Raw genomic sequence first — 13,823 nt, forward strand, 5'->3', positions numbered from 1 at the left:
TGCAGTCAGACTCGTGGTTTTGCTTCATACTTTTCTGACTCTTTTTTTATAGTGGTACTGAACGCACTCCGGCATCTAAGTACGACCACCTCAATTCTGTCAGATCCATCGTGCCTGCCAGAGCAAGCCGTTGAGGCAGTTAACAAGATGAACAAAACAGCTGGCGAAACCTAACCAAAGACAATGAGTTGCTTATACAAGGGGTGGAGAACCAGCCAGCCTGGTAGCCTGGCAAGTCTCCTGTCAGTTGGTGCACTTTAGAAAGAATTCTCTCCATCACCCGAGATGTTGTTCAGGACATCTGGCTTTGCCTTCAGAATATGTGGAAGTTGTCAAAACGTTTTGATTTCTCTTTAGTGCTGTGCTGTACTCCGTTAAGTGAGAAAACACCAAGCTCAGGTAAATTTAGCAGGTTTGAGTCCTGCAGGCAGCAATAGATCTCCATCAATGCAGCATGCATCTATATGCAACAAACCTATTTCTATGAAACAGCTTCAACTACTAAGTTCTCTGAAGTGTAAATCTTGTACGCCAAGGGATGTTCTCTTAAAGGAGAATTATACTTTCAATTTTGTGAAACAGAATGTGCTTTTTATTTTGTTTTCTGGTATTCAGTTCCATTTGTTTTACTTGAAAAGTGAAAATTGTTAAAAACAGGATCATATTAAAAACCAAAGGAGAAGAAAAATCTGTCAATGATGTCAACTTGTGGCAAAAATACTAGAAATAAAATCTCAGGCTATGTTTTGTGTATTTTTGTTTTAATGAGTGTATCATTGCATATGATCGGTTTCAAGACATGCTTTATTTTCTAGTAAATAAAGTAGCTGATTTTTATTATTTTTCCTGATATAGCCATTGCACATGAGTAGCAGGCTGTGCAGTAAGTGCAAGAAAGCAGTTTTAGATTGCATAATTCTGCAATTAGGATAGACCATGTATTTCATACCCAATTAATCTATGAACTGTTTTCTTGCACTTTGCAGAGTTCAGCTGCCTTCCTCATAAAATGTGCACATATAAAACACATCCATAGATAAATATTGTAGTGCTTCAGAGACAAGAATTGAGTTTGTAATGTTAAGAAATTGGCTTTTTTGTTTTCTCAGAAACTATATCAAACCACATGGACTTGTAGTCAGTTCTTTGCTGCTTCGTCTTTTTTGATTTTTCTTTTTGTCTTCTATCTGAAAAACCTGAAGGACTTCGCTAAGTTTGGTCTGTATAGGAACAGTATGTTCAACGTGAATTATAAAACATATAAAAATGTTTCAAACCTGAAATACTGCATAACATTTTTCTGCGACAGTCTCGGCGAGTACTGTGCTCTCCTGCAGATAAACTTAGGCCTTGTTACAGCAGTGACAGCCTGTTCGTCCTGGGACAGTGCTGAGATACTCATTCCAGCTGACTGTTCATAGTCTGGAATGATCCTGTGACCCTTGTGATTCCACTCATTGCTTGATTCTGGTTCCTAAGAGCTATGCAAACTGTGGGTAACATTTCCCTTGTACCTCCTCTGAGTAGTTTTCCTCCAGTTCCGAGAGCTGGCTGCCTGGAGGCGATTAGCAAGCTATGACAGAGCTAAAATGAGGAGCAGCTAAAACATTTGGGCATTGAACGTGCTGAAATGGGGTCTGTAGGTTCTCCTTTGGGGGACACAGCTTTTTTCAGCATTGTCCTCAGTCTTCTCTTGGTGGGCTGAAGTTTAAAAGAAACAATAGGCCTGGGGAGTAGGACTAAGCATGGGGAATATTTTTTCTTTCAACTTTGTCCTGAGATTTTGCAGCTAATGGCTTTCATCGCAGAGTTCCTTTAGGTGTGAGTAGGACTGTAGCAAGAAGAAAAGCAGGAAAGGTTAACCCCGGGGTCCTCTCCCTGAGCAGAGGGTACTGTGAGTTGAGGAGCTGGGGGCTGAAGGGGACTGCTGGGGGAGACAGGAGCCAAAGGGGAAGACAAAATGGCATGATCTAAGTAGCAACACGCCTTTCTGTAGCTGTGCAGACAAATGACGAGATGTTCTCTCGTTTTTCTTTTATTTTTTTCCCCCAGTAGATCTGTCATATCATTTCAGGTTTGTGGCACATGTGAAAACCTGTGTCCCCGTGAAAGAACCAACAAGAATCCAGGCTTCAGCTAAGGAATAGTTTGTTGAAATAGTGTATAAAGGTTGTCATAGTAATTAAATAGTAAGTAGATTTCCTGGAGGGATCCATATCTAGGTCTTTCGTATGTAATATTGTAATCAGTTAAGCAATGTTCTTTGGGATGCATCTGGATAAAAAGCATTGAATAAGTGTAAATTCTTTTTTTAAATTAGCGCTTTAAATCCTCCCATTTTTTATCATTGATTGTGAACTTGATTCCAGTAAAGTCATTTAACACTGTGATTAGCTGGGGAGTGTCCCTCAAGTTTTTTACTGGATTATCTCATTGAGATGCGTAGTATACTATACCTACATGCATATTTGCATGTTAAAAATATGTATCCAGTTTTCTAGAAAGAAACCAGTAGGCAACTTGTCCAAGAACAGAATCACTCCTGTGTTTGCTGTACTTTTCAGATTAACAAATTCTGTAATGCGTGCAGTGTGGTCTCTTGCTTGTCAGGCAGTGATTGTGCTTGATTTTTACCGTTACCAGTATCAATGACATCTCAGTTCTCACTGAATGGATTTGGAAGCTGAAAGGGACCCTAAAGGAATAGGGAGGAGGTAGTGTGACTGAACTGCTAAAAATTTTGTTCATTTGCAGTTTTTATCTGGATGTGGATGGAAAAACTGCTTATTGCACCATGAGCTGGTTACAATTGGAGGGAAAGTCCTTATTTTAATAACTTGTGGTGGAGAAACAAGCTCATAGCACTATGAAAAGACTGCAAATCTTAACATAGTAAAGAGAAATAAGTCAGAGATTGCTTACTTAAGCAAGAGTGTAGGAGGGAGGGAAGGAAAAGTGAAAAGATGCTTTCCAGGTAGTGCAATTACCAGAAATGATGTGGCTGCTTTTGAAGCAGTGATTCAGTGTATTGGTGTCACCCTATTATTGCAAATCAGAGCTGGTTTTATCAGTCAGCCTTGTGAGAGGTGTGATTTCACTTCATTTGGAAACATGGGAGGAAAAAGCTGGTTTATGTCCCACATATGCACAGTAGAACTGCTGAGGATTGGTATGAAAAGAGATCGACCACGTTTGTATTGATGTCTGCATAGTGTTCCACTTTGGCTTATATTTGAACTCCTTTGTCTATCTTGCCTCTCGAGGAGTCTAAATACTGTATTTCTTTTTTTAAAAAAAAAAAAAAAAAAGTTTGGTAACACTTTCTCCCCTAATTTAAGCAGTCTAATTTCCTCAATGTCACCAAAGTATACTTCAGCAAACAAAACACACAGTGCCTGTAGTCTACACAGAGTTGCAGATGATGCACATCTGTCTTCAGTGTATTGGTGCTAAACTTTCAAAGAATCTCCATGTAATTGAACACTAGTTATATTCCGTCAAATCCAACACATTTCACTTGATAAAGGAGCGGGTAGGTAAAATTTTTATGGCTTGTGATATGCACAAAGTCAAACTGAGGTTGTCTGGTGGTTCCTTCCGATCTTGAACTCTGTTAATCAGTATATTGCGGATGGCCCCCAGCCCAAACAAATTTGGGAGGACTTGTGCGTTACCTGGTGTACCTGTTAGGCTTGAACGGCGCTCCCTGTTAGCGGGAGTGAGTGGTGAAAGTCTAGGAGCAAACTAGAACTGAAGGAATTCATGGGTAGTAGGAACAGAGACAAGTGGATGCTTCATCTTGACAGTCTGATCGCTGCACAAAACCAAAGGATTCTTGATTAATACCATTTGACCTAATTGGCATGTTCTTCCATGCTTTTCTAGACCCTTTGGGAAGACTTTCTTGAAGAGAGGCTTACTAGAATGTTTCCATCTGTGCCTTAGATCTTGGCATTAGTGTGTGCATTTGATTTACCTGAAGTCATACATTCTTCCCCCGGTACAATGCTATGTGGAAAATTCAGTGAATTGACGAAAGGGGGGCTTCCCTGGGTTTTAAGAGGTTTTTATCTGCGTGGCATTATTGTGTCCCACTGAAACTGAAATTGTGAGAAACCGTGTGTGTGTGTGTGTGTATGGGAAAAATTGCGTCTTTCCTGCTGACCTCACCATCCTCTGCTCCCAAGTGCACAAGCACATACACCCACATGTACATACTGTCATACCACAAGTTTGACAGAAACCCATTAAATATGCAAATGCTGAAATCTCTAAATCTGGCTTGAAAAGACAAAGGGCTGTCACATTGCATTGAAAAATAGCATCCCTTTACTTTGCATATTCAGAGTTTTTTTACATTCTCTTGAGAGTGTGTGTGTACACGTATGGTAGAGGTGATGGGGCAGGTCATACTTTGTTTTGTTTGCTTTTAAAGCCCAGAACTCCTTGAGAACAGGAGAGGGAAGCTCACTGCAGAAATGTTCAGTAAGATAATGCTTCTGTGTACAAATTACTTGAAAGCTATTTCACTTCCTCTGTTCCTGGAGTGGATAATTCTTGCCTTGATGTTGCCAACTAGAAGATACTGCTGAAAATAGAATGGGTTGTTCGCTATTTCGACCTTTTTCTTTCTTTCCTTTTTTGTTCTTTCCCACCTTTATTGCATGGGAAAACACCGGAAATCAGAAGGCTGATGATACCTGGTTTAGGTGCTTTGGGGATTCAGTCAGTCCACTAATCCTTGGAGGACTATAGACAACTGTTGATGACTTTTAGGAGGTTTGTTTTGATTATGTGAGATAACAGGAGTTTTCCTGTTACTCCTTCTCAATTTATACGCTTGAGTTTCGGAGGAGATCGTTTGTTTGGGTGGTTTGTTTTTTTTTCTTTCAGAGGGCTCCAATATTGTTCCCATAACATCAGTAAAGGCCTCAAGTTTCCTTTCGTTTCATCCATGGTTGGATTTCATGCTTATTTACTGCATTAGAGCAGAAGCGGTAGTACTGAATTGTAGCTTGATCCGTAAAACTTGATTCAGTTACGACAAAACACATCTTGGGTATATAATAGAATGAATGACTTTCTAGCCATTGCCTGAACTGCTTTTATATCTGGACTTTTCCAACATGAATAAGATTTTGAATCAAAAGATATCAATGTTAGGAACAAGGCTTTTAATTAACAGTACAATGAATAAGTTGCTCTCTTTCTTCTTCTAACCTTGTATTTAAGTGTTTTCAGTGAATGGAGTTCATTCTTGTTAAAAAAAAAAAAGGCAAAAAGAAAATAAATAAAGCTTGGAGGTATGAGGACTTCAGGTTGTGCTCTTGCTTTGCATAGGTTTCCTGTTCTGTTGCATGACACAACTTCTGTTGTGCTGTTGATATGTAGCACTTTTCAGTAGGTCTGTTAAATTGTGCAATGCATTTTTTTTATATTGACAACCAAAACAATAAAGGTTATTTTTTGGAAGAAAGTGGTTGTAATGCCTTTATTTTCTAACTGAATGTGGGGAAACGGTAAGTGGAATTGTTCCTGAACAGGCACCAGCACCTGCCATCCTTTTTGCAGCTCTGAAAGATGACAAGGGATCATTTCCCCATTTAGCAGTACTGAAGTTACCCGCTGAGATTTGTGTGTTTGGCTTTCCCATTGCAAGGCTCATGTCCTCTGCTGCGTTCTGAAGCTTGGGCTCCTCTTAAGAAGCTCAGTGCATCCTTGGGCCTTGGCTGAAAGAATCATCTGACTCTGAGCTTACTTGGAGCTTACAGGTGATTTCTTTTTCTCATGCACTGGCCACCAGGCTGTGTTTGCTCTCTGCTGCGTTGTTCCCTGTCTCTCCAGAGGAAACATGATCCAGATTAGCAAAAATTGAAAATTACCTTCTGTAGTCAGCTCTGCTCTCCTTCACCGAAGCAGCTTTGAGACTGGGGATGAACAGGTGGGCTGAGGTATCATCTCCACAGGTCCAGGTGTCTGCAGAGTGTACATTTTTCTTCACCCTCAATAACCAGTGAGCTTGCTCTTTCACATTTTGCATAACAGTTTTCCAAATGGATTGAAGTTCTGATGTGTTCCTAAGGTGATCAGAACCTTGTTGTTAATGATACTAAGCATAACAGTGAGAGCAAGCTCCTTCAACAAAACTAAACAGGCAAACATCTCTATTTCTGCATTTACTTCTAACAGGCTAGTAATTCAAAGGTAGCCCTGGTATTTCTCCAAGAAACAAAAAACTCTGGAGCCTGTAGGGGCTGCGCCAGTGCCTTGAGCCCTGATGGTCCTATTTTCTTGCCAGCTTGGATGTGGGGTTCTTGGCTGACATGCTGCCTGGATAGGGGACAGAGCAGCACTGAGGTTGGATAACACGGTATTCCCATGGAACTGATGTCAGTGTTCAGTACTGAGCTGCCAAAGTGCATTTAAAAAAAAATGAAATGACATTTCATCTTTGCCTGCAATGAATAATTTTTGGTTTTCCTTGGCAGGACACTTCAGTTCTGTGCTTCAGTTATTGCCTCACTGGTATATTGGATTTTCTTGCATAGTGGAAGCAGCATTGGGTGACTGAGACTCTAGGTGAAGCGAAAGGTAATAGATGAGTGAAAAGAGGGATTTTATTTTGACTCATTGCACAAGAATAAATGCTGGTTAATCTCCTCCTAGTGACTGATGGCTTTGACATAATACAGCTTATGAGAACTTTTGATGAGTCAGGCCTGCGGTTCCAGGAGAAGGTACAGAAATTTTCTAACTGTGTGCATTTTTTTTTTTTAAATATCTCTAGCTTAATGTCACCTAAAGCATTCTGGTGGGGAGGCAGCGAGTAACAGTGCTGTTTAAACAGCAATAAACCAGCCTGACTTTACTCTCAACCAAGCACTGGAGGTGGCCAGTGTCACTGCAGTGATGCTATCAAACCTGTCTGGGAGGAAGCTGCGGCGGCAGAGCTGTTTCTAGTGCTCTAGAAACACTACTGATGTATGTTGATTTTTGGGGTGATTTCAGTGAGGCTGGTGTAACTAGCTGATGTGCCAAAAGACATTTATAGAAATGGCTTATTTTTGTGGCTGATTTTGCTAACCCTATGCTCTATGGAAATTACACCAAATGAAATCACTGCTGTAAGGGAATTGGCAGTCAGTGGGTAAACAGCTCAGGGCTCTCTTTCATCTGTAAAAGAATGGAAAGCAATGTTCATTAGATGTTTAATGTTTCATTTTTTTAACCTTTTTTTAACAAGCTTATCTCTGCCTATTCTAATCCCTGAGGACTTTCTCCTCCTGAGTGTGCTCGTCACCAGGAGGTGGGCAGACAATGGATAGCTGGGTGTTGGGGAAGTTCCTTGTGTGCAAACACAGAAGAGTCCCCGTTGTCATCCAGAGAGACGTTTAATGTGTTCCTGACTCAGAACAAGGTGTGTGGATCGCAAACCCCAATACCTTTCCATCACAAAATGAAAACAAACCCACGAAAGACTAGACTTGTCATGTCCCTAAGTCCTGCTGGTGTCTGCCCTTTTGAAACTTCCTGCAAAGCCCATCCCCGACTTTTCCACCTCAACATTCCTCGTAGGCCTTGAAAGCCAACAGCTTCATTTTCAATAGGGATAAATGGGGAACTGCTTGGCAAGAAAGCTTTGCCGGTGACCACCTCGTAATCCCAGCAGCGATGCACCATGTGGCGCGGGTGTCTCCCCCAGCTTCCCTCCAGGGCTGAGGAGGATTTCTCCGAGCCCTGATGATCCTGAAAGGCTACAGATCCGCAGATGTTCTCATGCTGTTCTGCCTGAGGCTGGCAGCCTTCTCCTCAGGACTGAGTTGTTGAGCCTGTCTGTGAACGCTCAAGTCATCTTCTTAGAATCCCTGGATTCAGTGTGAGCTTTTGAGCACTCTGCCTTGGGCACGAGCAGCAGTGGTCCTGGGAGTCTCTTGCAAAGGAAGCCACGTAGTGACCTCTGCATTAGGGCTAGCGTTGGCGCTCCCATCTTCTCTTTACTGTGCAGTCCAAGCTCAGTCATCCAACAGGCGACTAACATGTTTAATGCCCCTCCTCCCTTTTCTGAAGCTACCCCATCTTCTCAGAGAAGGGGGAAGAGCTTTTCAAAGAAGCTTCTATATGTGCCTGAGGTTGGCAGGGAACCAGCTGTGCCAGGATAGGTGGAAGGACAGTGCCTGAGCAGCTGCACATCCATAGGCTGCCAACAGAACCTAAAGAAACTCTGTCTGACACCACCAGTGGCTGTTTGCTACGTGAGCTTCCAGAAATACGCATAATGCAGATGTCAGAAGTGCTTTGGTGATACAGCAGTGTCACTGTGCGTCGGACTATCTACAGTTGCTGTCTGTGTCTTGTTTACCTAGCCCTGCACTTAGATTCTCATTCTGACTCCTCGGGGAGGTGCTGGCCATCGCTTCCTGACCTCGGCTCTTTGATGTCTGATGTTCTGGCATCAGCCAGCCCATCTGCCTTGCTGCATCTCCAATGCTCATGGCAAAGCACCGTTCTGATTCAAGCATGTGTGAGGAGAACGGTGGCTTGCCACAGTTTTGCATCAGCTTGTGCCTCCCTGCTTCAAGCGTGTATCCCGTCTGTGTAAGCTCAGATTTGGGGCTGAGCCTGCAGGGCTGGCAGTAGAATTCTGTGCCCCTGTGGGGAAGAACAACTTTTTCAGGTTGCTCTTCCCATGACATGAATCAGGACAGATCATTTGACTCACTGAAACCTCTTGTTTGAGCTTCTGAGGAACTCTTTTTTTTTTTTTTTTTTTTTTTTTTTTTCTGGGAAAATACTTTCTTTTAGCTATTTACGTATTCAGAAGGTGAAAGAAAAGATGTGCACGTGGGAAGAAACCACAGCGAGTGGCCCTCTGTAATCCTCTGGTTCAGCAGGGTTTAAGTGGTTTGTGTCAACCGTTGGAAGGGTGACGTCTAAGCCCTCAGGATGCAAATATCACCCTGCTCATAGTGGTTTGCTGACCCTACCTGATTGGGTCAGCAGATGTTGCTTCTGCCCTGGGGATACGCGCATCCCGAGTCAGTGATCCTTTTCCATTCAGTCTTCTTTCTCTATTAAAAATGAAGGGCATGAGATTGGAATGGCACCTGTCGGACCCTGGAAAAAAAAAAATTGGTAGACCTGCAACTAAGTGGAGTAATTTGAGAGTGAGCCTCAGCCACCAGTGTGGCTTCTTCTCATGGGGGTTTGCGCTGAGACTGCCAGGCCTGGCAGGTGCCTTTCCGATGCAGAAGATGTCATGAGAAGATACCAACCTTTGATCTCACGGTGCTTGCACGGGTCAGAGGGGTGGTTTATTAAAGCGTTCTTTGCATTCACGATGTGCCAGTGCGGCACTTGTGTTAACAGCAGAAACCAGGGTGATGGTCTCGGCTCTGCCCGTAGCCTTCTGCTTGTCACCGCTATGTAGCATCCCCACAGTGGTGTCTCAAATTGGTTCCTTGTGGGGGGAATTCTTCCCCTGGCTCCAGCAAGGAGCTTTGTCCCTCTGTTCCTCTTGGGAAGCCGGAATGTTTTTCTCAGACCCCCCTAGACTGGTGCTTTTGGGCACTGGCAGGGACTCAGGTGATGTCAAGAAATCACTCCTGGAGAAGTCTGGGCAGCGTGGGGCCAGTTCTCCAGCAACGAGGGGAGGAACACGACAGCTGCCTTGGCATTGAAGGCACGGTCCTGAAGAACCCCCCCAGCCGAAGGGGGAGTTAGGCAGGGATTTTGCCTTGAGAGGATTCGATAGGAGGATGAAGGAGATGAGCCAGGACCAAAATCCCTCGCTCCAGCTCCTCTTGGGCTTTTGACAGCCTCGCAGAGAAGGAGCGCTGTGCCGCCGGGCTGCAGGGGCTCAGTCCAGCTGCAGTTCCCTGGATGTTCGGAGCACAAAGCTGAGTATTCCTGAGCATCACAGCTGTGTGCTGGTATGGACCACCATCATGGACACAGGGGATGGCAGGAGAAAGAGGAGTAATACTTTACTTGTGATTTAAGTGGGTGTTTCACATCAAATTATTTATTTAGTATCAGTAAATAATGTTAATTTTCAGAACCAATTTTTTTAATAGATAAATAATTGTTCATTTTGGAACTGATTCTAATGCTTAGACTGGCTTGAACTTTGTATGCTAATTTAGACTAAAATAATTTTGGTATTATTAACCTTCCTATTATTTGGGACAATCAGGTCTTGCTATGAAATAAACAAAACCAAGTATATGGCAAATCCTATTGCTCCTGGACCATATGAGTGTCTTTGCTCTGCTGCCAGCTCCAGGAGCGGTTGTTAGCTCAGCCACGCTCCGGTGTGCTCGTTGTGCCCAAGCTAATCCAGCACCTTTCCAGCAGAGCTGGTGCTGGCTGTGAACTGGGAAAACTGGTAAATCTAACCTGGGCTCTGGAGCTGTGTTGCAGAAGCCACAATAATTCAGCCTTCAGAAGCCAGGGCTGATGAGAAAATAATTTACCTACTGGTGCATCCAAAGGAGGAACCAGGTGGGAACTGAAGAAACACAACTGCTTCATGTCTATGAATGAAATGGGTGGGAAAGGAGGGTATGTGGTCTTTCCAATTTTTTTTAACAGAAGGAACAACTAGTTCAATTTTCTGTTTAGTATAACGCTAGGTTTTCAGTGCAAAAAAAATATTGTAACAAAGAATTACACAGTAAAAAGAGAATCCAGCAATATTAGTTTTATAGAATTTTATTTTAATTCAATTCCAGGTTCTATCCAAATATAATGACAGTGAATACTAAAACCATTCACCTACTAAGTAGCAAATATATCATTCACCTCTTTCAATATTGAAATATAAAAATTAAAAATCTGAATAAATAGATAAAAAACTATAAACCCGCTTAAATAGATTTATAAAAATAGATGTATTATATAAATTCATAAATACAATTCACTAGCAGAGAGAGAAACACCAAATCAGTTTACTGACAACCTTTTGAAAATCAATTGCAAGACAAAAATACAATGTTAAAATTACTGAAATCATGCTTTCCTGTTTGCTTATTTATGTTATGATTGGTTAATTAAATCATTCTGACATACATTAGTCCATCCTTTTTATATGCTGTTGCAGATAAAACAGTATAAATAGTTTTATAATAAATACAATCAATAACTTAAGACATTAATCCTTTAAATATTAAATTAAACTAGATTCTATAGTTATAATATGTAGAATAGCAAGCACATTATCAATGTTCAGTATCACACTGATCACATAACTACTGATGGGTCACATTTAGCCAAATTTCTAGTATCATATTTTTTCATCCTGACATATTACATTCCTGCTCAGTACATTTTTGTTGTATTTTTCATAAATTCTTCAAACTTCTGTAAAATCCACCAGATGTACCTCTTCTTGTCTGCCGTTTTCATGCCCTGGACTTGGCTGTAATCCATCTGTGGAAGGTTCTCGTTCTTGCACGTATAAGCCGCAGCTCTTTCAGTCAACGTCACATTGAGTTGGTTGATACTTGCATCGACGAGCCGAGTTAAATTCTTACCACATGTTAATTCTATATCGCTTCTCAGGTTTTGTAACGCGTTGTAAAAAATGTGGAAAACACAGCAATCTGCCTCAAAAGCCGGGCAGCTGGGTATGTTCTTTACCATGTCTTTGGCTGGGGAGTCAGCGGTTATCCAGCTCAGGGTCTGGGGCGTTACAGAGCTGCACACGTTCTGTAGGGGGGGAAGAGGAGAGAGAAATTATTAATCTTTCGGTTTACATCTTTCCTGGTAGTCGCTTCACGTTTCAATGTCTAGCGCATACACTCCTATCTTTCAGTTTGGGTGGGCTTGGGGTTTTTTTATTGTTCTATAGCTGTATTAACGCCTACACTGTTTTTATCGAGTGGGTATTGTGCACGATCTGTGGCCAGGACTGTGCAGCGCTTTCTGTCTTAATACCTGCTTGGCTTTGGTTTTGGCTTTTCTAAGTCTTGGGGTTTTTTTTCTTTGTTCTACGGGCAAAATTTACTCATGCAAGAGGTTTCCTTTGGCCTGAGCGTGTTTTCGTCTGTTTCAGCAGAGATGGTTTTGATTTCAAGAATGATTTCAGGGGAAATGTTTATGTTGATTTTTATCAACATACCCTTGGGAACATGCTCCCGGGAGTTGACATTCCTCTGAAGCATTGACACTTGGGTTCAAGTGTCCACCTCCAAGGAAAGGATAGGTGAGCAAGATTCCCAGCAGAAGTGCTCCTGACTGCCCTAGTACTAGGATCAGACTGAAGAGCAAGGCAGTTCTCTCCATGTTTCCAGTGATCTAACTAGTTTCCTCCAAAAAGATGCCTGCTTCGAGCCCGACGTGACTGAGGAGACCAAGAAGGAACAACGCCTTTAGCCTGGAAGATCACAGCTAGCAAATGACTGAGGCGAAGTCACCCAATCTTTCCCCGGCTGTCCCAGACATTGCTCCAGCTCTGCCCTAAAACAATGCAGTGGAAACGCTTCCCTTCTTGTATGGAATACAGCAGAGAGACTATTTTAGGTTCTAACCCAAATACTTCTTTTCTGATGATCTTTCTAGTTTTTTCTTGTAATTCAAGAGGTACCGCCACAGACATAGAGACAACAAATGCAAAATAGTATACTTACGTAGCTCTTCAACAAGGCAGTTGCTTGCCTTTCTATCACTGATGCTAAGGGCTTTATTCTGGTAGTAAAATGCTTCTGCCTCTGTCCTGTTGTAGTTTTGCTTTCTTCCAAGACAGCTGTTGGTGCCAAGGAGCCCAGGGGAACCAGTGAACAGAAGAGGAAGATCACAAAGATGTTGATCTCTGCTTTCAAATGAAGAGGAGGAAGAAAAAAAAAACAAAAACCAACAACCAGAATACGATTAGTTTCAAGCCTCCATATTATTTTTGCAAAACTTCCTGGGTTTAGGTTAAGTCGTACCCACCTGCTCGGCGCTTCATGGCAGGTACGGGGAGCAGCTGGCTTGGCTGAAAGCTGCTGGGTGTTGGTGTTCAAGCTGCTAGGTGCCTAGAGTGCTGTAGATGTGGACAGCCGAGCTGCATTTAAATACCATGGAGTTTTGCGTCAGTGGCTCCCGCATGTTGGTTTTGTTGTTTTGGGGGTTCATGGGTTTTTTTGCTGGTGATAGTCTGGGGTTTTTTTTTAGTTTTTGAAAGATTACATCAAAAGTTGGTTCAAATGCGTCTTCGCTGATTGTGATCTAGGTGCAGTTTCAAACTGACACAGATGGTGTCCTGTATAATCTATCTGATGAGGGGTTCAGGATGCTGGGCTTAGCCATCCCATCTAAATCCTTGGGCTCGTCAAAATGTAGGATTTAGAACATAAACCAGGTTTTTAAGACGTGGTTGGAGCACGCAAGCACATTATTGGTGCCCAAAGCCAGCAACCTTCTCCTGCAGGGCCAACGTGGCAGTGGGCTAACGCGGGAGGTGAAAAAGCCACTGAGGGGCTTGTGTGCAAGGCAGGTCAGGCTGACACAGAAATCCTTTTGCTGGATGTCTGTCAGATTCTGTCCCCAAGGGGTGACCCCTTCACGTAACCCAGAAGAGGACGTCCAACATCCCACCTCCCCCTTTCCATCGCCTGTCTCTCCAGCTCCCCTGAGGCTGTTTTCCATTTCCAGTAACTGAATGCAGGAAATTCTCATACACACCAAAACTGGGAAAAACCATTCTTAGGATTCCAAGTATGAGGCTGTGCTCAGAAGAGGACCTGCTGAACTGATCGTTGAGGGCAGAGGAAGCCCCTATGAACATGCCTTCGTGGAAATGCGAAGTGACACATACACACTTGTACTTCCCACCTCTGTGATAA

At 42.7% G+C, this 13,823-nt stretch overlaps 1 protein-coding gene across 2 annotated transcripts in view; it reads left to right on the plus strand.

The window, feature by feature from the left end:
- The window catches only part of MLXIP (MLX interacting protein), a 53,564-nt gene extending 48,088 nt beyond the window's left edge, over window positions 1-5,476 (plus strand). Inside the window, exon 15 of one of the 2 annotated variants that reach the window (XM_056330148.1) lies at window positions 53-5,476. In XM_056330148.1, the coding sequence (XP_056186123.1) occupies window positions 53-174 (122 nt within the window). In that variant the 3' untranslated portion in view covers window positions 175-5,476. The remainder of the gene's footprint in view (window positions 1-52) is intronic. The other variant, XM_056330142.1, reaches the window with a different exon arrangement.
- The last annotated feature ends 8,347 nt before the right edge of the window (window positions 5,477-13,823 follow it).

The sequence above is a fragment of the Falco biarmicus genome, chromosome 1, assembly GCF_023638135.1.
Source record: "Falco biarmicus isolate bFalBia1 chromosome 1, bFalBia1.pri, whole genome shotgun sequence".
NCBI lineage: Eukaryota > Metazoa > Chordata > Aves > Falconiformes > Falconidae > Falco > Falco biarmicus.